The 23,701-nt window shown below is 41.6% G+C and overlaps 1 protein-coding gene across 2 annotated transcripts in view; it reads left to right on the forward strand.

Annotated features, from left to right (window-relative positions):
* Window positions 1–23,701, forward strand: part of AGBL1 (AGBL carboxypeptidase 1) — a 3,462,078-nt gene that overhangs the window by 2,235,525 nt on the left and 1,202,852 nt on the right. For both annotated transcript variants that reach the window (XM_086958112.1, XM_086958114.1), the window contains exons 20-21: window positions 3,348–3,479; window positions 6,371–6,547. In XM_086958112.1, the coding sequence (XP_086814238.1) occupies window positions 3,348–3,479; window positions 6,371–6,547 (309 nt within the window). The remainder of the gene's footprint in view (window positions 1–3,347; window positions 3,480–6,370; window positions 6,548–23,701) is intronic.

Genomic DNA, 23,701 nt, shown 5'->3' on the forward strand with positions numbered 1-23,701 from the left:
TAAGATGGTTCTCCATAGGAAGCCGAATATTATGAGGTATATTGTTGGCTTGAAGGGCCATTTCAACAGCCAGTTGGAGCTCAGCTATCCGATCTGCATGTGCTGTAGTTTGCTGAGTTTTCTAAGCAATAGTCACCCCCGAGTTGTACCCTTCAAGGCTTCCCATACTGATAATAATGATGCTGTGCCAATATTTAAAGGAAAGAAGTTCTGAATAAATGTTCTCATTTCTAAAACGCACTCTTGGTTAGAAAGAAGATTCCAGTCTAGGTGCCACCAAATGATGACCAGCGAATGATGGGAAAACGAGTTGGCCTAAATATCTGCATCCCTGTTTATTAGACTGAGAAATGTTTTAAATATCTATACGGTAGACATTGTGAAACTGATGTCAGAAGCAAGTATACTGTAAACGGTCAAAAATACCGAATCGTTAAGATTCGGTATTTACCGAATCGGTATTTACCGATTCAGTAATTGCCATTCATTCCTATGGGCCTGGAGGCCCATAGGAATACTGATTCGGTAAAATAGGGAAAGAGTCAAGGGTGGCAGGGTATCACTTTGACACCCTGTTGCACCCCTGAATAGTGCTGGTGTGCATATGTGGCATACATACATGCCCTAAGGGCATGTGTGTCTGCCACATGGCACTGGTGTAAATTCACACATTTGCATTTACAGAGGTATTCCTTATTTACCACCAACTTATAGTTGGTGGTAAATAACGAATCCTTAAGGCACAGAAGCACTCTTCAAAGTGCTTCCTACATGTCATTTACCGATTCGGTAAATACTGAATCGGTAAATGATGATTCGTTAAATACCGAATCGGTAAATTTACCACCTACATAGGAAAAGCCTATTACTGGTCGGTAACTGCTGATTTTGGCTGTTACCGACCGGTAATAGCCTTCCTACATCTGGCCCCTAATTATTTATTTAGTTTATTCAATGTATCCAAAGCCAAGTCATGGATGTGGTTAAAATCTTGCCCTAAGATTATCAGCCCTACTGCTTTCATAGCAATATTATAAATCTTTGGCAATCAGTTTACCTCATCAAAGACTTGGGCATAGTAATTAACCAAGTTTTGGGGGTTGCCATTAGCACAAACTTTCAGCCATATCCACCTTTCCTGGGATCTCCAATTACCTTGTTTATGAACCAATCCATCTGCCTGCCCAGGAAGATTCCAATCACCGTAACTGCTAACCAAGCTTAAGCAAAACACCTATATGGATACTGCTTTGGAATAAAAATATCAGAGAAATTGTTCTTAAGATGAGTCAACTATGAAAATAAGATTTCTGGAGAGAACGAGGTCAACTATCCAATAAATACTGTACATTTGCTCTTGTTTGGAATGCCATTAACATTGCAGGATATAAGTCTAACTTTTAGACCCATTGCTTAACCACCTTTTACTAATTAGAATTATTCCTATGTCACTAGCTAAAAATAATTTAAACCCTGTCTTGATTCTGCTCTTTTTTTATGGAAGTGCTCCCCACCCCTGCAACATACCAATAGTCCCCATATGACCCAAAAAACCCTTACCCATGCTACAAACATTTCTCGTAAGGATATTTACTAATCCAGAGGGTTTTGCTTGTTTTACCTCACTGACTTTAACACTTGAGAGAGAAGGCATTTATTTATGGCAAGCAGAAGTAATACCATACTCTTGCATACAAGACAGCACAAAAGGGGAATACCAGTGGAGTTGATGTGCACATTAGCTTACCGCTTACCACGTATGGTGCCCCTATTATAGTCAGATTAGGAGCACAGTAATATTCCAATTAATGATAAACCCGGAGATTATGATTTTGTTTTTGGTTTTTAAAACCCAGATGTCTCTGTTTTCACTACATATTGGCTCAATGGCCTTGACTCAGAAAGGGCCCGCAGTTGTTGGGGAGTCAAGTGAAGAGGCCCTTTGTGAATCAGGCCGAACATGTTCAGCAGTCACTGACAACATCTCAGATCACTGGCGAGCTAACGCAGCCTTTCATTTTTCTGAGTTTGATATTTTTTATGTACAATTAAATTGACAAGTAATACTTGTTAAATCTAGTGCTTAGAAATAGCAAAACTATGGAAGTAAGTAGTGGCAGCTTTAGTCAATAAAAAGGATTCCGTTTGGCAATTGATTCTCTGGCAGCATGGCGAAGTGGTCAGCGCTTTTTTGCTTTCCAAATGCAGCCTAGTAAAGCAACGGTTTGTTTAGGAAAACAAAAACAATTCTAATGACATGCTTGGAGTTCCTTTATTGTTCCAGTCTGGCACCATCATTGGCAATGGAGGAGGGAATGGCATGGCCCTCCCTTACTGATGACTGTATGCTTGTTTATGAGTGTGGAGAGATGCTTATGTCTAGGTGGTCTTAGTAAACATGGATGCCTCTGTGTTATGTCTATGTTCAAGCTCTATGTGTGCCTGTGGGTGCCCGCGTGTTGTTTGCCGCCATATACAAAATATACAAGAGCCAAACTCATTGCAGTTGTTTAGATGTCTTGCTACTTCCTGACCACGGCAGAAGCCCTGCTCTTGTTCCAATATATCCTACGAGACTGTCCTATCTCATCCATCCTGATGAATCTGAGGGCGCTTGAATGCATTGCATGATTCAAACAGAAAGAAGTAAAGAAACCAACAAGCAATGCCGGTGCTTGCCCCAACTGTGGAGGTAAACATAGTTCAGAAAAAAATATTCATGCCATACTTTCCCTTTACATGAACAGAGGATGATCTGCCCATCTCAACCCCCAATATTGTTTTGTAAAACTATACTTTCCACAAGCAGCACTTTTCAGTACTACCCAAACCCTGTTTCCTTCATATTCCACTACAGTTACTCACAACATGAAATGGAATCAAAATGGGAAGTTGTCAAAATATAAGTTGATAGGTATGGTGCCTAATGAACCACAACATTATGATACATCGCTTTGCAGGAATATTAAGGATCATAACACATTTACCTAGTATGTTCACTGATTACTTTCAACTAGAATTGGGTAAAATTGTAATTATGCCAGTATAATTTCTAAATTTTGTGTTGCATATAATTTTTGGAATTTCACTGTATATGAAGGAAATTGTCTAATTAAATCAGTGCTCTGCAATATCTCATGTGATGTGGTTATGCATTTTACATAGTTCAGTTTACTTTCGCTGAAATGTCTGAGGAAAAATTTATATTTTCCCAGTGAACAAGTTATGGTCCATTTAATAGGTGTAGCATTTAATTATGTGTAGATGCAAAGCCACTTGTCTGCTACCACAGTTTATTCAAATTTTCTAACCAAGTAATTATTGTCTATTATTTTTTTCATCTGCAGGTGTTCTGTGACTACCATGGTCATTCCCAGAAAAAAAATGTATTTTTATATGGCTGTAGCATTAAAGAAACATTGTGGCAAGCTGGTTGTGTGGTGGACAAGGATGTTCTTCTGGAAGATGTTGGCTATAGGGTATGCAGAATTATTATTTTGGAAATAAAGCTATAAATTACAGAAATACAGTTTGCAAGTGTAGGAGAAAGTACATTGATACTTAATGTTTTTGAAGGCAACATTATACCAAGTAATGGTTGGGCACGTTGGGAAACACTCCATAATCGTGGAATTGTGTCACAACACTACACTTTATAATTTATAGTGCATTTATCTGAGACATAAAGAAATATAACGATTTGCCAAAAAATCCCAATGTAGATGACGCTACTCTTGTTTTAAGTGAAATGTAATCCTCTTTGTATTTGTTATGTAATGGGAAGGGAGGTACCTTCCCATTACAGGAGGAGTCACCAAAAGGTGGCCTCATTGTGTTTGGAAGTAGTATGTATGGGCAGCACTAACATATGAAGAGGCAGAGTCTGGGAAAACTCAATCTTCATAAATTTTCTAAAAAATACAGATGAGGTATGTACGCACATACCCATACGTGGGTCCCCGGCTCACTGTGCCACTGAATTCAAGCTATCCTGGCTGATGAGGGGTGAAACTCTGAAACCGATTCTAGGATGTCTGTTTCTGGTCCAGGGAGGACTTGGCTTGGCAGTTTGGGCTGGACTGTTCCCAAGAGGCTTGGTGAGCAAAAGAATGATGGATTTAACCCAGTTCTCTTGACTAGGGGTGAATGTTTTAATTTGTTCTGCATTCCACCCATTAATTGTGTATCTTTTACTTTTAGAAAGTACATATTTTCTTGTTTAACCATTCAGTGTGCCTCTGCCTGTTTGTGTATTGACTGTATGGTTTTCGAGTGACAGGGGCTGGGGATGTGCTTTCTCTCAGACAGCCACTGGGGGAGTTGATGTGTGTCCTGCCTTGCTGAATGAGGTCCAGGCTGGGCTGAATAGACCTGTGCTGCATTCAGAGTGGTGAGAGGAGTTTTCACTAGCACCTGAATAGGCCTGGCCTGCATTTAGAGTACTTGATGGAGATTTCCTTGTACCTGAATGGGGCCTGTCTCCCTTGCACAATGCTGCCTTTACCCTCCGTGGTTGTACTGCACATGTGAGGACAGAACTGGTTTGGACTGGGCTCGGAGACTCTTGCACAAAGAGAACAAAGACAGTTTGGGGTATAAGTGTTAGACCTAAAACCCCAGAACTTTAGATCATTTCTGGAATCCAATAGGAATCTTTGCCAAGGAGAAGAGCTGGAGAAACTGAAGGAGAAGTACTGCCCTTTGTGTGAGGTCTCGGGGTGGCCTCCAGTAGCTGATTCTGCCAAGGAAATGATAAGGATTTTGCTGTTTGCTGTGTCCACTACTTGAGAAAGATCTCCAAGGGCCTGTGGGGTGTGCTGGCCTTCTGTCCTGAAGTGTCTGGGACACAAAGACTTCACCCCCAGCTCCCCTGAACTTTCTTGCTGGGAGTTCTGACCTGCCAAGAGGTGCATGTGACTGTGTTGGGCCTCTAGAGGTTGTACCAGCTGGAAAAGGTAGACGAGGCCGGCGGATGTACAGGATTAGAATGAAGGATGCTGGGAGTTAAAGTTGTGTGTGGGGCTTGAGAGCCAGTCCTATTAGAGTTGCTAGTACTAGGAGACATAGTCAGATTAGAGTTAGTGGGACTGGGACTAGGAGACTTAGTCAAAATAGGGTTACTGGTAGTAGGAGATGGGAAGCATATATTGTTAGTGTTGGTATTGGTAACGTTAAACTCAAACGTGTTGCTAATGGCATCCGCTGGCCAGCATGTAAGAAGTGGAGGGAGTGCCCTCCGAGTGATTGGTAGCATGCGGTTCCGTATTGATGGGGTGGCTAAAACGTTTTGGTCTGGTAAATTTGGGTTTGTTGTTCGAGATGTTTGGAGGGGGCTTAGGAAGGGAGGACGTAGCAGGTTTTGTCGAGATGGTGAGATTGGGCTGATCTAAAGTGGCAGGATTAGGATTATTGGGAGAATTTTTAATCTTATTAAACTCATCTCTTTGGGTGTTTTTAGGTTTGTCATTAGCCAAGGCCTTTTGACTTTAAAACATTCATAAAAATAATATGATTATTTATAGGGGCTTTCAGTCAGCAGCCTTCGTCAATTGATCTGCTGTGGTGTCATTCACTTTTTTCTACCACTCACTACAACATACAGTTAATAGCAATGGGCCAGCACACTTCGGCCATTGATCAACTGCTCTTTGTGTGACAGAATTCTGCTTTTTCATATGAAGCACATCCACACACAAATGACTTTCCTTTATTGCCAGTTACTGGTAGGGCAGTGCTTGTTTTTTAAGACCAAGGAACCATTTTTCCATTTTTTTACTTTTTTAAAAAATCATATTAGTGAGAAGGCGCGGCTGCTCCCAAAAAATGTTTCATGAAAACCATGTCAAAAAATCTAGCATTAACAATGCCAAGAGACACCTTGTCCGACAACATAAGCCAATTGGTGTATTAATATTGCTTGGATAGAATGCAAACAAGTTGTAACTTCACGTAAATTCAAAATATGACCCAAACCGGTTAAACCATGGGATTGCCTGAATGAGTTTACCTTCACCACAAAGTCTTACTTCATCGTCACTCAGTGATAATCTTTAGATATTACAAAGCAAGGCATCCTTCCATGTCTGTTTCTTTTACATATGAACATCATGTAGGCTATTCTAACATTATATAGTGTCAAAAAACACTGGTGTATGTACGCTGTGAAATAAAATAGAGCATTACATAAGATTTATATTTAGGAGCTGGATATTATTTACTAGCATTGTCGCAATTCCTATTCCAAACACTGCAGACTTTTCCTTCAGCCCAACCTGTATCTAATCTATTGTTCTCATTGTACCAGCACGCTTCATGACAGGTACATCTCTTTATTTTGTTGTTATTTACTTTTCTTGCTTCATTTTTGTAGGCGCTTGCAAAAATTCTAGATAAACTTGCTCCTGCGTTCTCCATGGCTAACAGTAGTTTTCTGGTGGAAAAATCGAGAGCTTCAACTGCGCGGATAGTTGTATGGAGGGAAATCGGTGTTTTGAGAAGCTACACCATGGAGAGTACCTACTGTGGCTGCAACCAGGGTCCTTACAAAGTAAGTACTGTCTCAGTTCCTTATACGTCTGAAGTGATGTTTTTTGTCATAACTTTGCCCTGAGGCATTATAAATACACTCGTTTGGAAACCATCTAAAATAAGGAAGCAATATTTAGGTGTGTGCTATATTGCTGAGTTTTTCCTCAAGAATGTCCACCAACTCCTATGAATACTACGATAACTATTTGTCATTTGAAACATTTTCACATGTGTACAATTACGAAGATGTTCTCTCATGAGCTTCCAGTGATTCTCATAAATACTACAATTACTACTTCGCATGGTTTGAGAGTACTTCGACTGGCCTTGCGTGTTAAAATCAAGGCATAGCCATCCGTAATAAGACTTTATTTTAGGAAATAAAGATCACCCATATCCGTCCGTTTTCAACGTCACAAGGAAATAGAACTTTATGCTGCCCTCTGTAAGATATGTTTCAGCATGGGGATTCATTGGCTAGAGGTCCATTTTGTGTATATTGTAAATTACTTTTTTTTAAATGTATTTTATTTGATGCGTTTTTATATAGCGCAGACTTTACCCAAAGGTGTCAGAGCGCTTCACAATAAGAAGAGTAGTGAAACATGAGGAAAAATTACAAGTGAGCATGTTACAAAAACAAACGTTACGTTACAAAAGGCAATAGTGACAATTGTGCATGTATCGAGCAAACAAAATACAAGAGGTAGCAAACGATACTTTACAAGAGGAAAAAAAAGTGACATGTGTGTATGTTACAAAAGTGAATGAAAAGTACAAATAGAGGTATAATGCTGCACTAAAAGGCAGATACTCAAAACACAAGAACAGACGTTATGTTACATGAGGCAACGGTCGCAATTGTGCATGTATCAAAAGCAAACAAAATGCAAGAGGTAGCAAACGATACATTCCAAGAGGGAAAGTGACGTGTGCATGTTACAAAGGAGTACACAATACAAGTATAAGTATAATACTGTAATTAATGGCAGACTCTCAAACCACAAGAACACATTGGGAAGGCACTTCTATAGTCATGTAGAACAAAATTTCCTATAATGGAAGGACTTCCATTAGATAGTAGAGAAGGCGTGAATTAATTTTGGAAGTGTCTTTGAAGGAGGAGAGCTTTGAGGTCAGTTTTGAAGGCCTGGGAAGAGGTGGTGGTCCGTAGCTGAGGCGGAAGTGAGTTCCAGATTCGTACTGCTTTGCCTAAAAGGATTGGGCCATCGACCTTTCCTTCTTCAAAGTGGGAGGTTCAAGCAATAGATTTTCCGCATTACGTGATGGTCTCGACCCTCCAAGGAGTTTCACTTTATTCGCCAGGTAGCGAGGAGAGGGGGAGTATAAGGCTTTATGGGTGATACAGGCAGTCTTGTAGATAGATCTTGCTTCAATGGGAAGCCAACAGAGGGTGGATAAAATGGGTGTGATGTGGTCGCTTCTTTTGACCGCATATATGAAACGAGCTGCTGAATGGAGAACAGATTTAAGGGGGGACAGGTGGGATTTGAGGAGGCCAGTAAGAAGAGAGTTGCAGTAGTCCAGTCTGGAGAGAACCAGCGATTGGACCAGGGTTTTAAGGTCATGCTCCGGAAAGAAGCGACGAATCCCCCAAAGAAGGCGCAGTTGGTATCAAACAGACTTTGCAATGGAATTTATGTGGGGGAGTAGATTGAGATTTGTGTTGAGTATGACACCAAGGGATTTTGAGCTGTCGACAATAATGGGTTTATTGTTAAGTAGATTCATCTGATCCATCCATGATTGAACCGGGGGAGGAGAAAGTGAGGAGGAGAGGAGGAGGAATTCAGTTTTAGAGGGATTCAGAATCAGTTGATGAGTTAAAATCCAGTTTTGAATGGAGTCGAGAGTAGAGCTTAGGATGGAGAGATCGTGAGTGGAGGCAACCTTGAGGTAGATTTGAGTGTCGTCCGCATAGAGATGATAGTGGATCCCTTATTTGCTTAGGAGATTTCCAAATGGTTCTAAATAGAGATTGAACAATGTGGGTGCAAGTATAGAGCCTTGAGGAACACCTTGACCTACCGCCAAAGGAGATGAAAGACTATTCGCTATTTTGATCATTTGGGATCTATCAGAGAGGAAGGAAGCAAACCATTTCACCACAGTGCCCTCCATGCCCATTCTCTTTGAAGAGTGGAGGAGTGTTAAGGAGAGTGTTGTGATTGACAGTGTCAAAGGCTACAGAAAGGTCAAGGAGAATAAGAAGACAAGACTCCCCAGAATCGAGTATCTGCAGCACATCAACAATCACTTGCAGAAGGGCTGTTTCAGTGCTGCAGGTTTGAATAATACCGGACTGGAAATTGTCAAGAAGATCATTGTCCTTGATATGACGAGAGAGTTGTTTCGCTACACATCTTTCTGGGATTTTTGCAAGAAAAAGTAGGTTAGTGATGGGGCAGAAGTTGTTGAGGTCATTCGCATCAGCAGTGGGTTTTTTAAGCAGAGGGGTGACCTGCCCAGTTTTGAAGGAAACAGGATGGGAGCTTTGACAGAGGGAGATGTTAACCAAAGTGGTCCAATAGGACAGAGAATGGATATAGAAGTAAGTGGCAGTGGCACTAGGTATGGGGTCAAGAGAATGGTTGGAGGGCTTTGTTTCGAGGATGCATTTGAGGAGGGGATCTTCGGAGATGGGGTCAAAGTTCTGCCAAATGGCTAAGGATTTGCGCTCCTCTGGAGGGGTAGGATGACTGACCTGATCCACAAGTGATTTTACTTTTGCGTCAAAGAATATAGCAAATTTCGCTGCTTTCTTTGTAGAATCCTCCAACTTGGAGGTTGTGGGAGAGCCGTTTGGATTCTAGATGAGATCGAATTGTTTTTTGAGTCTATTTTTTGCTGCGTTGAGGAGGGTTCTGAAGTGCGTCACTTTTCCGAGGAAGATGTGCTTGTGGTACTCGGATCTTGCTGAACGAAGCGTGGCCAAATTATCGGTAGAGGGCGCCTGTCTCCATTCTTTCTCCAGGAATCTTAGGTACTTCCTTTCTTCATAGTGGGATTTGTTGAACCAAGGTGCTGAGGGAGTGGGCCTTTTCTTTTTGCTTTGGAGATGAGCGACGTTATAGATTTTGACTGCAAGGCATTGTGAGGTGAGTTCGTTAACATGTAGGTTCGGGTCTAGCCTTGTAAGTGATAGCAAAGCTGATTCACAGCGGGTACCAAGGTCAATATTTTTAGGGTCACAGAACCAGGAGGTAGCCCTCTTTGGATTACCGAGAGTTATAGAGTGTGAAGAGAGAATGGGATGAGGAGGTGGTCAGACCAGTCTACATGAATAGGGGTAGCGATAGCAAGCATGCCTGTTTTCGAAATAACAAGGTCCCAGATTGAGCCCTTAGAGTGTGTTGTTTCTGTGCAGTGTTGGATTAGACCTTCTGCAGAGAGGAAGGTGGCTAGCAAATTTGCAGAAGAGTCTTGAGACGAGCACCAGTGGAGATTGAAGTCACCCACGAAGATATGATTGTCACTTTGCGAGAATTGGTCACTAATGAAGTTAGTGAGTTCCTCCATAAACGAGGGGCTGCTACAAGGCGGGCGGTAAATGGAATGGAATCTGAGGGGTGAGTGGTTGTGCAATTGAAGTTCAAGGGATAGGCATTCAAAAGTGCAGAAGTAGCTGTTAGGAAAAGCATTAAGTTGAAGGGAGTTTCTAAAGATGACTGCAACACCTCTCCCAACTTTGTCAATTCTGTCATTTCTAAATATAGAATAGCCTGTGGGTACTAGGAGATCAAACATAGAGTGAAAGGTATTTAGGGTATCAGCTTCAAAGAGTGAAGAGAGGAAGTAGAAGAATGGATAAGAACTGATTGTGGCTTAAAGTACAGGAGAGGTGGGATGTGCTTAAAAGGTTTGTTTCTACTTTTCAAAGACTCTAAGCACATTGTAGAGGAAGCGGGTCTCATCACTCCCGCCCCCTTACATAATTTAGGGGCATATTAAGAAGAACCTCATTAAAATTATCGCTGTTTTAGTGGCAGGAAACTGCAGCTAAAACGGCGATATTGTAATTGCTAATATGCATTGTAGAATTCCAGTAGAAGCCCAGGTTAGATGTCCTACACATCTAACCGGTGCTTCCATTGAAATTCAATATACATATAATCAAGCCCGTTATCACTGTTTTAGTGGCAGTTTCCTGAGGTTCTTGCTAATATTCCCCTTACTCGTTTCATAGGAATGACTTACTAAATAGATACATCGATGTCAGTCACGGCAGGTATGACCTGCAGGTGGGGGAGTGGGTGCGGGATTTGTGGGGGGATATACGGGGGAAGATTTCAGAAGGGGGGTTTACATTTTTTTAAACGAGAAAAGTCAGAGAGCGCATGACTGGTTTGGCTGGCCTCTGACGGCTGACCAATCAATCAGGGCCCACAGCATTGTGCAAGTCACTCCTCCCCGACCCGCCATCCGCCTGCCCCCAACCAGGCATACCCTTCGGCTTTCTTTCAGTGCGAGAAGCAGAAACATAAAATTCTATGTATGTAGGAATAGCAAAATATTTTGTGATTCCTCAATATTACTTAATAGCGATTCTGTAAATAGTGAATCGCTATTTGGTAATATGACTTCATTCATTCCAAAGGGCCTACAGGACCATAGAAATGAATGGTATTGCATTTGTTAATTTGCGATTACCAAATTGGTAATTGCAAATTAACAAATGAAAAGCCAAGGGTGTCCGGGGGTCAAAGGCCCCCCAGAAGCATCAACAAAATTAAAATAATGCAACATGGCACTTTCAAAAGGCATTTTTCTTGCAGTTTGTCAACATTCTCACATGGTTATCAAATACTTGAAGTTGATGGTAATTAGTATTTCCTATATGCACAGTTTGCATTTAGGAAAGACTTCGTCCGTGTGCATTAGCGATTCGCAAACTGCGATTCCCTATTCACATTCGCAATTTAGGTAATCGCAAAAAATTGGAATTACCTAGATTGCAAATGCAGAGCCTTTCATAAATTATTAAAGGACTTTTTAGGTTCACAAATGGGCCAATTCTGCAACAAACAAGAGACCCTGAATCAATGAAAACTGTAATTTTTGTACTGCTTTGATCTTTTGTTAGGGCTGAACAGGTGTTTGGAGCTGAAGGCGGAGAGTTTCTTCTCCCAGATCTTTTGAGTTTTCTGTATCAAGAGACAATGCTGCTTTTTTAAACTTTGCGTCGCTTTGATCTTCGAATTATTTTGCTAATGGGTGCCCTCCTTATGTATGAGAACTGAAATCACTCATCTACTCGAGTCTATTCGAATAGTACCTTTAGGAGAAAATGGCACCAATCTTAAGACACAAGCACACAATATGGATCCGCTCAAAGCAGCAGCATGTTCACCTATGCAATTCATGCTATTTTCGTAACAACAGTGTGCATAATGCATTCCGTGTGTATAATGCATTATTTTCAGAATAACAATGTGCATAATGCATTATTTTCAAAATAACAGTGTGAATAATGCATTTCAGACTGATGTTTGCTAAGCTAGTTCATAAAAAGTGCAAGGTATTCATTTCCTTTTGAGTGTCGATTCGTTCCACACAGTGCATTGGAATTAAGTTTCCGTGAATTTCTGAAAACTACACATTGCAAAGTATATTCCGCACAAGGGATTTAAAAGGCATAAGCTGGACAAATCCTACTGATTGGATTGTCTTAGGCTGATGGATATATTTGATTGAGGGCAAAGGGGAGTGATCGCATCCAAACTAACCGTCCACTGCTGCATGCCTGCGCTGGGGACGCTCTGCATAAAATGACACCCTGCACGAACACGCTCTGAAAAATACAATTGCATTGCGGAAAGTGACAGATTATCACAAATAAGGAGCACAACGAAAACATGTGACTCAGACCTAGATACATGTTGCTTTTCAAATCATATTACAAGTGATGTTGTCACAGCGTTACATATATTCTTCAATTCATTTGGTTCAGTGAGTCTGTTAAAGGTTTAAAAAGTAGAACTTTCCAACTCCATAGTGCATATGCCTTCCTATTGAAGTTATCCCCTTATACCAGTGGTTCCCAAACGTATTCAACCTGTGGCTCCCTTGACCTTATTGGCAGTTGGCCGTGGCTCCCCATCATGTCACTTTTTTTTTACCGATGGGAGGATGTAAGCCAGACATCGGGAATACTTCCAGTTTTCGCCCTGAGGTTAATTGGGATGAAGCTGATGAAGGTATCTCAACAATCAGTAAAAATGATAATTGTGCAGCGGTAATTAAATCAAAAATAAAATAGAAATAACCACGCCAGACTACTCAGACTAAGCTCCAAAATCATTATCCCAAGTTCAAGGGGAACTTTTTGGAATCGGACAAAGTGGCGAAAATGTAAGCGCGTCAAGTAGTTTCATAACACTGCATTTTCTCTAGGTGAAATACAAATTCAGCTTTAAGAAATAGCTTCAGAGCAGTGGAAGTACCAGTTCCAGATAAATAAGTGGTGCATGTCTTATCTCACATTTCAACAGCCAGGCCAACAATCTACATATATTATTTTTTCCTGTAAATGACTGCTAATGTCCTTCCATGATGCAGCCATCTTGATCCCTGGCATGCCAGGGATAGAGGGGCCGTCCAATACGAGCCAAATCATTTGGAAAACGCAACTTTACCCAGATAGTGATTGGGGGATGTCAGAGGCAGAACAAGTCTTCTCTTCGGGAAAGGAATGAGGGTTCCACAAGCCAGCTGGGAGAAGGGGCTGTTGCTTAGAAAGGGAATGTGTATTTATTTCTGGCAATTCCTACTATACCATTACTTCAGTGGCAAACGCCTGAAATATACGGAGAGAAGAAGGGGGAACTTCTTTCACTGAGGCCGAGAAGGAAAAGGGTTAATATTATTATACTAATATTGAGGACATTCTTCGTGCCTGACCTTGGCTGAGGGTCAGACCGGGGCTGAAACTAATCCAGGCTGCTATGTAGCCTATTTCCAAGCTGCAGCGAGTTTGCCCACTTTAAATTCTGTCTTGTAATTTCTGGCATGGTCACGAACAAAGTGCAGGAACAGCAACCAGCATAATTACATGGGCTTGGCCAGTCACGAGTTTGTCATGTCCTCCTTTTTTGCAGTAAGCAAGGAGTTTTTTAGTCAGTGTGAAACCAACCTGTGTAAAATGTGAAGGGTCCTCAGAAGCACTGTACAGCAGAACATGGGTGCCAATAATGCTTGACAGTCTGCTGTGCGTAAGTGAAAGATACGTGAAAGCACATCGGAAGCACGTATGGCGGCCGTGCGCTCCAGGGCCAAACCATGATTTTAGATCACGCTGGTGCCGTTTGAAACTACCCCCTGTGTTGCGCCACAGCTGGGTGTCATTTAAATAAGTTTCACTGTCTTGCTGCCTTCAAGCTGACTGCTGACAGGTAGGGGCAGGGCGTCAAAAGACGCACCACTTGTTAATTGCGCCCATTATCACAATTACAATACGAATAGAAGCTTCCTCAGCGGAGGCAATTTTTCCCACATCGTGCCGCGGCGCCCCTGGTGACCCCTAACGGCGCACCGAGGTGCCGCGGCGCACAGTTTGGGAACCACCGCCTTATACAATTAAGATGCTTATATGGAGGCGGGATTCACAGAGTGGAAGAATGCATAGCAGACACGGTAAGCGTAACAATATCTTATCCAAATATAGAAAACTGCTGGGAGGAGCATAAAAGGTTCCAAGCCACAAACACCGTCGATCTGACACCATCACATGCAGCGTTCCCAAGTAAAAGCACTGTAAATAGTTGGCTCTAAATCAGAAATCTGGCTTCTGAATTTAGTGGCAGGATAATTTCCAGAAGCAAAGCCATGGCTTGCTGACCTGCACCCTCTTTAGGACCACCCTTGTCATCTAAAAAGCCATCATGATTGGCACACTGCGTTTCTGTTGTGACGCGTGGCCCAAGCACTGCCAGGACATAGAGACACAGCCGGGAGAGATGTACAGACACATCTCAGGGTACCAGGATACACATTACATGACAAAAAGAATGTGCCACTTGGACTCATTTTCCCAAACACTTACAATGGAACACACATTAGTTACTGCATTGCTTAAAAAGGAGGGGCTAAAAAGAAATCATTCAACCTTGAAGAACAGTTCGTTGCATAGGAATTATACATTTCATCATACAAAAGATAAAATATGCTAAATGCAGAGGGCGCCGTGTTGACAAGCTTGCTATACACAGGGGCGGCCTTAGGCATGTGCAAGCTGTGCACCTGCACAGGGGCACCAAAACCCAGGGGCCACCACGCTAATATATATCCTTAATATAACAATCCTCTGAGGATGGATACATATTTGAGTGGCGGCCCCTGGCAGGGATTTGGTGGCCTCTGGCTCTGTTCCACTTCCAAACACCCTGAACCCCCTTTTCACTGGCCTCCACGCCTCGTCCAGCCCGGACCCCCTCTTCCGGGGCCCCCTACCTACGCTCCGTGCCCAGGGCCGCCATGAGCCTAGAGCCGCCCCTGCTATACATGCTCTTTGAGAAGATTGAGACGCTTTAAGGAGTTTAAGCAAAGAAACGGAGACACTTACAAATACAGGACGTGAGAGTGTGAATTATTTTGAGTAATCCCCAGTTGAAGTAAAGTTATGTGATCCAGACCTTTCCACCTCTGGTCTGTATTCCACGAGACAAGGGTATAGATAAGAGCATCTGTGTTGAAGAACCATTAATGCTCCCAGGACCAGTGGAGGGGGTCCCTGTATAGGTGCAATTTTAAAAACAATAGCTTTGATACAAAAGAGATAAAGTTAAAATTCAGCTTAGATAGTGCTTCTGTCAAAAACACAGGCTACAAAGAAGGGTGTGGAAATATTGTTTGTGATGCGGACATTTGGTGCAATGGATTGCATTGTGGAGCAGGGTGATCCGCCCTGTCCTCTCACAAAGTGTGAATTAAGCGGATGTTTGACTGTTGCTTTCCTTCCATTAATTGTGTTGCATCTGTTGTTCCTGTGCGTTTTATTTTGCCTACTAACTTTTTTGTTAAACAAATTGTGTATTTGTAAACATAATGTTTTCTGGTCATCTTCCTGCTGTCTATAAAAAAATAGATAGACAAGAGAACAGTATGCACTGTTGTATATGTGTGTTATGTAGAAGTGCAACATTATAACTGTTTTTAAGATTCATTCGTTGCTACCTACTTATGATCCAGATAGATCTTTCTACAGTTAGTGTCCAGTGCTGCTTCGTTAAATGTTGGGAACTTTTTTTTCTAAATCATTTACACTTGCTCACTTTTTGTATAGTCATTTTCATTATGCCTTTATGTAACACAAGGCTCAACTAAATGATTCAGTAATGTTCTGTGTATTGTGTGTCTCAGAGTAAATGAATTGTCCTTGTTGAGATTATCAGCAGGAATAAAAGTGTTCCTCAAGAAAAAAGTTAGCAAATATATCAGTACTGTCTCGGCGATTTGTGCATGACTAAATATTCCTGTATAAAATTGTTATGCAGTGCGCACACACATAGCTTTTTAGTTCTGTACAGACTACCCCAAACAACAATTTCTAAAGCATAAATCAAATAAAACTTAGGAACATCAATAATGAATAGAACAACTGTCTTTTGAGGAACCTTATAGGGCTAAGCAGGTGGTATTGCACACACAAATAAAGCAGAAGGAAATTTCAGAGTCTGGTCAACGTACCAAAGAAGACCCACTCATCAAATTTGACGTTTTAAGATTTGGGAAGAAAGAGAAGAACTTGATGCAAAGAACATAACGAGTGTCATAGATAATACATTTAACTAGATATTTGGAAATCAGGGAGGTTCCTATACATTACTTCATGGTAAAGTCCATAGTTTCAAACTGAGGCTCTAATGCAACTCAGTAGCCAGAGACGAATCCTGAGAATGAGGTGATGTTCTTATATCTAAGGTATGGTCTGATCAACCAATCTTCTGTATTTGGTTTCCAAAGGAGGAGATGTAAATAGCACAGCCCATTCCTGTAGATCACGATTGCACTACTTTGAAATGTAACCTCCATGTTAGGGAGCATCTCCTTCAGGAATTTCAGATGAAGAAAACAAACTTTGGCTAGTTTTGCAAGTCTGTTGATTTTCATGTGTGTGATGTGCAATTATTCGTTTTCTTGGCCCTTGTTTTAAGATTTACTTGAGGTCAACCTGCTTGACTGAACCTGGCCCTGATGAGTAGTATTTTAAACTCTAGAGGTTTAGATTACATGGATTACAATATTCTCTGTGTGTTTGGATTTTGAGAGGTATTTACTTTACTAATCCCTTGTGATCTCTTTAGACATTTGCAGCAACATGTTAGTTACAAAGGCAGCATGAATTATCAGTTCTTGTTGGAAGGCTTTTCCTGCTGGGCATGATGTGAACACTGGTGTTGCTTAATGTAAGGGTGGTCTGTGATTATTTGTTAATAAAGGATGTATTTTCAGTGTGGCTCTGAAGAGCATGCAGTTATGGGTATGTCTCTTTGGTGAGCTTTTCAGGCATTGTGAGGTGTCAGTGGCAACTGTTTTTTTAATCTTGTTTCAGGCTTGACAAGTAATTTACTGCAAGCTGAGTGGAGTACATGGGTTAAATGCTTGGGATTGACAGTGTCTTGGAAATATTATGATGCAGAGTTGACTGTAGGCCACATCCTGACTTAGGTCTTGATTATGATGACAGCAGGATGTGTCCCGCCATCGTGTTTTTGGCGGTCTAACTGCTGCGCTCTCAGTAGTCTGACTGCCCCATTACGTGTGCTGTGACACTGTCACAAGACAGCTGCCATTTCTGCTACTGTCAAGACAGAAGCAGCCAGAGGTAGTCCTGTGCAGAGCACCACCAGCCTTATGAAGACCTGCCTTTCTGCCGACCTGTTTCTGGTGGGGACAGCGCCATGCGAGAGTGGGCAGATTGGCGGGTAATGAGCCAAAGTTTTGGTTCAAGGGCAAATTTGCCCATGTGGAATGTAACTGGTGCTCATGTAGTACCCTCCAATGCCTCCAGGTTGTGTGCGCACAATGTTTTACTGCACAACAGAATGCAAGGAAACAGTGTGCTTGACTGGCTGGAGGCATCGCAGTATGGCTGCATTGGCTTAAGGATAATTTTCACAGCCGAAGCACGCTGCTGCCATGACTCCGCCACTCACACACCAGCAGCCCCGCAGGAAATTTGTAATACGCCAGGCAAAAAGATTGCTGGCTCTGTGGTATTCTTGGGACCACCGTGGCGGTGTCATGGCAGTGAGTCCGCCGAACTCAGAACCAGCCCCTTCATTTTTGCTTCTAGTTTAAAATGCGCATTCATTATGAGATGATGGGATCCATACACCATATTTTCACATGGAAATTCCTCAAAGTCCTGACATTGTGTGAAAATTTGTGCATAAAACCTTATGCACATGAAGAAAACAACAAAACTTCTCAGGGGTCCCACTGATACTTGGTCCGTTTAAACCAACAAAGAAGAACTTGGCACAGAATCTGTAATATAAAAAGAATACATTTTATCACCTCAGATGAGGTAGACTACGTCACACAGAATCCTTAGCAACTGAGTGAGGCAGTCTAAGAAGTACAGAAAACTGGGGCCTATATATGCTTAGGGTTACATAGTCAGCATAAGACCAAGGGGCAGTCCTGGCTCATGTAAGCATGCAAAATGACTAATATGGACATACAAGCTCTGCTTGCTCAACAAAGTGGGAGGAGCTAACAGTGGTTGTTTTTGGCAAACACATCCTGACATTTACAGACTAGGAACAGTTGCAAGGACAGCTACAAGCTCAACTGAGTATGTGCGAAGGTGGAAGATGCTGAATATAGTTTGTTTCTAGGCAGATTACAAGAGCAGTCAACACTGAGGGAGGACAGAGCACATGGCGAGTTTGTGGCAGCACATGGCTAACTAAAATGGCTGCCAGAAATACAAAATGACTTTCAGCTCATGCTAACAAATCCGTCCAATATTTAATGGATGCTCCTTTTAGCATGAGCTAAAGACATTCCTATGATCCAGTAGGAACATAGAAAATATTTGTATATTAATTTTCATAAATTTATCAATATCCTAATTCATTGCTAGGTGGGCATTTGCCATTCTAAACATTTCATTAAGCGGGTATATGCAGGAATACAAAGGGAACGGAGCTTCAGGTCATCATTAACATACAGACAGTAGGAGAGAGTAATGACCACTATTATAAACAGAATTATTCTTTTTCCTAGTCCTAAGCAAAAGCAAATCCTAAAATCATCTAGTAAATATTTTCAGGGCTCCTATGCATTTCAGTGACCAGTCATTTTAATTTCAGAATAGCCAACAGCACATATATAATAAAAGCATCTTCACTAGACTGTTCCATTTTCCTTTTATGAGGGCTAGAACATCAATTTAATACATTCAAGGAAAGGGCAAAGTTGCATTTTTCAATTGCTCAGAAAAATGTTTTTCGTGCATAATAAGTATAACTAATGCAAATATTAAAGCGACTAAACCTATTATTACAAAAACAATCCTGGCTCCAAGGGACAATGAGGACCACACAGGGCCAAAAGAATTAGGATGAAGAGCTGCAAAGGGCTGCTCCTCCTTAAAAACGGGACATCTAAAGGGGTACATTATTGACAAGAAAAAGACGAAGTCCTTGGGGAAGTTGAAGCCGCTGTACCACCAACCAGAGGGGAGTCTTCTCCCTGTGTCCGTTTGAGCCTCACAGGCAGGCTTTTGTTGTTTCCACGGTGGAGCTGCACAACTCGCAACTCTAGAATCACAGCCCCAGTTTCAAGGAAAAAGTCTCTTCTTTCAGGATAGGGCAGTCACCCACCAGGCAAATGCTCTCAGCGATCCTGTCCAGTGTCTCAGGCAGTGCACCAGTTTTTTTCACTTCAATCTAACAGGCACCAGAGACACAGCACCTGTACCCTAACCTCAAGTCCTTCCCTAACTCCTGTATTGCTCTGCTGGTCCGCTGCTCATTCGTTGGGGTCACACATTGCATCCAGTGTACCCAGGTATCTCTTGACCAACAAACAAGGAGCAAACTTGCATTCTCTTTAGGACCCGGATTCAGAGGCCTGATGCTAGGATCTCTGAAGCAACCCTTGTTTCAAAAGGGGTCACCTCAAGCAAATCCTCCTCGCCATTCTGGTCAGTCTGTGACTCTCAGCTGGGCATCAAATATTTCTCCTTTCTGATTGGTGACCCAGTCTTTCACCCAAGACAGTGGCAGGGGTACATACTTCCTTGAGGTCCTAGTTGCCAGCAATGCCTGTGCTGGTTACCTACACTTTGACTTCAAGCTGGACTGGTGCTGACTCCCCAGGCTGAATCTGATACCTGGGCCCCTCTGGCAATGGTTGTAAAGAAGTAAATATCTATTGGTGGCAGAACAAAAGGTCTTTAGACAAGGCACAGAAACAGTCTATCAACAGAGAGGATAGTCTCAAAATATTTCCTAGTCTTGGGACACACCATATATTAGCAAGGCACCCAAGAACCATTTCCATCTATCTATGCGAGAGTAAAGGAAAACAAAAGCCTGGACCTAAGTATAAAGGGGCGAAACACATGTGGCTGTCCATGTTCAAAAATGCACTAATAAAGATTTCCTGTTCAAATTTGGAGCAATCTTGTCTCTTGAATGGAACACTTTGAAAACAGGATTTAGCCTTAAAAATAATACGGTCATAGAAAGGGAATACACACTCTTCCCCTTTCAAAACTTAGCAACTGAATGAGGCAGTCTAAGGAGTACAGAAAACTGGGGCCTTATATATGCTTACGGTTACGTAGTCAGCATAAGACCAAGGGGCAGTCCTGGCTCATGTAAGCATGCAAAATGACTAATATGGACATACAAGCTCTGCTTGCTCAACAAAGTGGGAGGAGCTAACAGTGGCTGTTTTTGGCAAACACATCCCGACACTTACAGACTAGGAATAGTTGCAAGGACAGCTACAAGCTCAACTGAGCATGTGCGAAGGTGGAAGATGCTGAATATAGTTTGTTTCTAGGCAGATTACAAGAGCAGTCAACACTGAGGGAGGACAGAGCACATGGCGAGCATGTGGCAGCAAATGGCTAACTAAAATGGATAGCAGAAGTACAAAATGGCTTTCAGCTCATGCTAACAAATCTGTCCAATATTTAACACACACATTATTCACCATTGTTTATAAGCATGTCCAGTACAGAACGCAAATAGTATTTGTACTGGGTTGATTGGCTCTATTATAATTATGTACCTTGGAATGAGACTATTGGTCTCTTTATATGTATCTTAGAACTTTGAAAGCAGTACTACCTTCCACAGTGAGCGAGTGGTAGATTCTTAGTTGGGTATCTGCTGGTTGGCTCTTTTCGAGACCCAAATATGAGGCACCTTGCTGTATTTTAAACGTTCTCCAATGTATTGATGTGGCATGCTACAAGGTGGCCTTAGAGGGTGTTGCCATTGTTTCTAACTGGCATTGCATGGATGCAATGGGTCTTAATGTGAGCTCAGGAAATAGTTACCCCAACTCTGTAGTTGGACAGGAAACAAAACTGCTATAATTGGCATGCAATAGGCCACTGACTAGTGTGCCGGCTAACTCTGGTTTGCTCAATATATGTTAGACAGTTTTTTTAGGAACATTGACAGAAAGAGTTTTAACTTCTCTCTGGCCCCTGTTATTGTGTTCATGTGGAGGTTTGAATGTCACATGTTTTTGATATCTTCACTTGTTTCTGGTCAGCACATGTCCAAAAAATAGGTGGGCCTTACATGAGTACTTCTGCTTTGGACACTTTTAGTGATGAACATCGTGGATCACCTCATTAAGCCGTGTTTTATTGACTGTAGAGTAATGGACATGGCTGAAAAAGTGTGTGTGTCAATAGTGTAGAGAGCTAGCAAATGACGTGGCTGTGGACGAGGTCCATGAGATGACTTAAAAGCATATCTATGAGCACAATGCAGTAGTTGTAAATTGTCATAGTCTCACAACGTTTTTTGTAGTATAAAGAAATAATGGCTACATTATTTGCCAGTATTTCTCTATACTGCAAAGAACGTTGTGAGACTAAGAAAACATAATTCTTCACGAAAAATGAAACAGTTCTCCAATGCCCTGGATTTGTTCAATTTTTAGCACTTTCTAGCAACCTAAAGCCTATAAACCCATCATTATCAAACCCACTGCTATGTGCATAAGAAGCATTCCTTTAAACTAGATGGTCATTTTATATTGAATGCTTTTTCCTATCTGGGTGTCTTCATGTCTCTTCATCTGTTGCAGTATCAATGTGTCCATCATTTGTCTCCTACCATCTGTCTATGTTTATCTCTATCTTCCGTGCACTTGAGACTTCAGTATGTATGTCTTTTTCTCTTTTAATTCAGCTGCTATTTGTTAATTAAATATTAATATGTATTTCCTGTTAGGTAATACCTGTCATTTTTCTGTATTTAAATTTACAGGAGCTTTCCTACATGATTGCTATTCTAGCCATTTGCTTCAGTTAATACCATTATGAATGACCCTGGGGTAACAATTTGACATATTAACATAACACATCATATCTTAATGAAATTATATGTAATATTGGCACATGCTGTTACTGACGAAAGTCATTTATCATCACCTTGGAATATAATTGTTGTGACTTATTGGATATGACATGAACTATTTTTCATTTTGCATTTGTGTTCTGCATTTCTCTTACATATCAAAACGCTATGTATAATGTGCTATATATTTGCTGTTCCTTTTTTGTCAGATGTAAAATCCTAGTCAGTGGAGATTGCAAAATTGCCGAAGGAGAACGGCTTGTGCTCATCAATTATTTGAGAATGTATTAATGCTCATGTATAATGATAGTATGTAATTATTTACAGATTATTATTTAGGCACAGACATTGCTACTAATAATGAATATTAACACTGTATTGTGCTTGAGCCCTACTCCAGTGAATAAAAACAAGTTAATACCAAGGCATTTTAACAATAAAATTACTTTTGCCACAAGGGATAAAATGATTTTTCTTGCAAGAATAGTCCAGAAAAATAAAGCGTAAAAACGAAAATACCCCACTGTCTAACTATAGTAGCTGTATGCTTCCAATAAAAATGAATACATTAAAAAATAACCTTTGTATATAATTTAAGACACCCAATTGATGGTCGAAATCCAGAACAAATCAAAACATTCACCCCAGTCAAGAGATCTGGGTTAAATCCGTCATTCTTTTTCTCACCATGTCACCCCAGTTTAGAACTGGCCATATGGAAATCAGTCTTGACCCTGTGCCTCATGGGAACAGTCCACCCCGAACTGCCAAGCCAGGTCCTCCCTAGAACGGAAAAAAGCATCCTAGGACCGGTTTCGAGGTTTCACCCCTCAGCCAGGATAGCTTGAATCCAGTGGCACAGTGAGCCCAGGACCATCATTTGGGCATACCCAGCGCACTTGGGGCGAGAAAGTAATAGACACACAATTGAAGGACGGAATGCAGAAAAAATCAAAACATTCACTCCCAGACAGGAGACCTGGGTTAAATCCATCATTCTTTTGTATTGACCAGCATTCTGTCCATCAATTGTTTCTTTTGCAAGTGTCACCCTAAGTGGGAAGTATATGCCCAGACGTGGGTTTCGTGCTCACTACACCACTGGATTCAAGCTAGCCTGGCTGATGCAGGGTGATGCTTTAAAAGCAGTCTGAGGATGCTTGATTCTGGTTAAGGGAGGACCTGGCTTTGCAGTTTGTGCTGGACTGTTCCCATAAGGAACAGGGTCAAGACTGATTTGCATATGGCTGTGTCCAAACTGGGGTGGTGTGGTGAGCAAAAAAAAGATGGATTAAACCCAGATCCTAGTGACTGTGGGTGCATTTTTGCATTGTACAGCATTGCGTCCATTAATTGTTTCTTTTGCATATGTCGCCCTAAGTGGGAAGGGTATGCCCAGACATGGCTCCCATTCTCACTACACCACTAGATTCAAGCTAGCCTGGCAGATGAAGAGTGGTGCTCTGAAACCAGACTGAGGATGCTTGTTTAGGGTCCAGGCTAGACTGTGGCACAGGGTCAAAACTGATTTGCATATGGCCAGGTCTAACATGGGGTGGCATGGTGAGCAAAAGAATAATGGTTTTAACCCAGAT

The sequence above is a fragment of the Lissotriton vulgaris genome, chromosome 2_1 (assembly GCF_964263255.1).
Source record: "Lissotriton vulgaris chromosome 2_1, aLisVul1.2, whole genome shotgun sequence".
NCBI classification, from domain to species: domain Eukaryota; kingdom Metazoa; phylum Chordata; class Amphibia; order Caudata; family Salamandridae; genus Lissotriton; species Lissotriton vulgaris.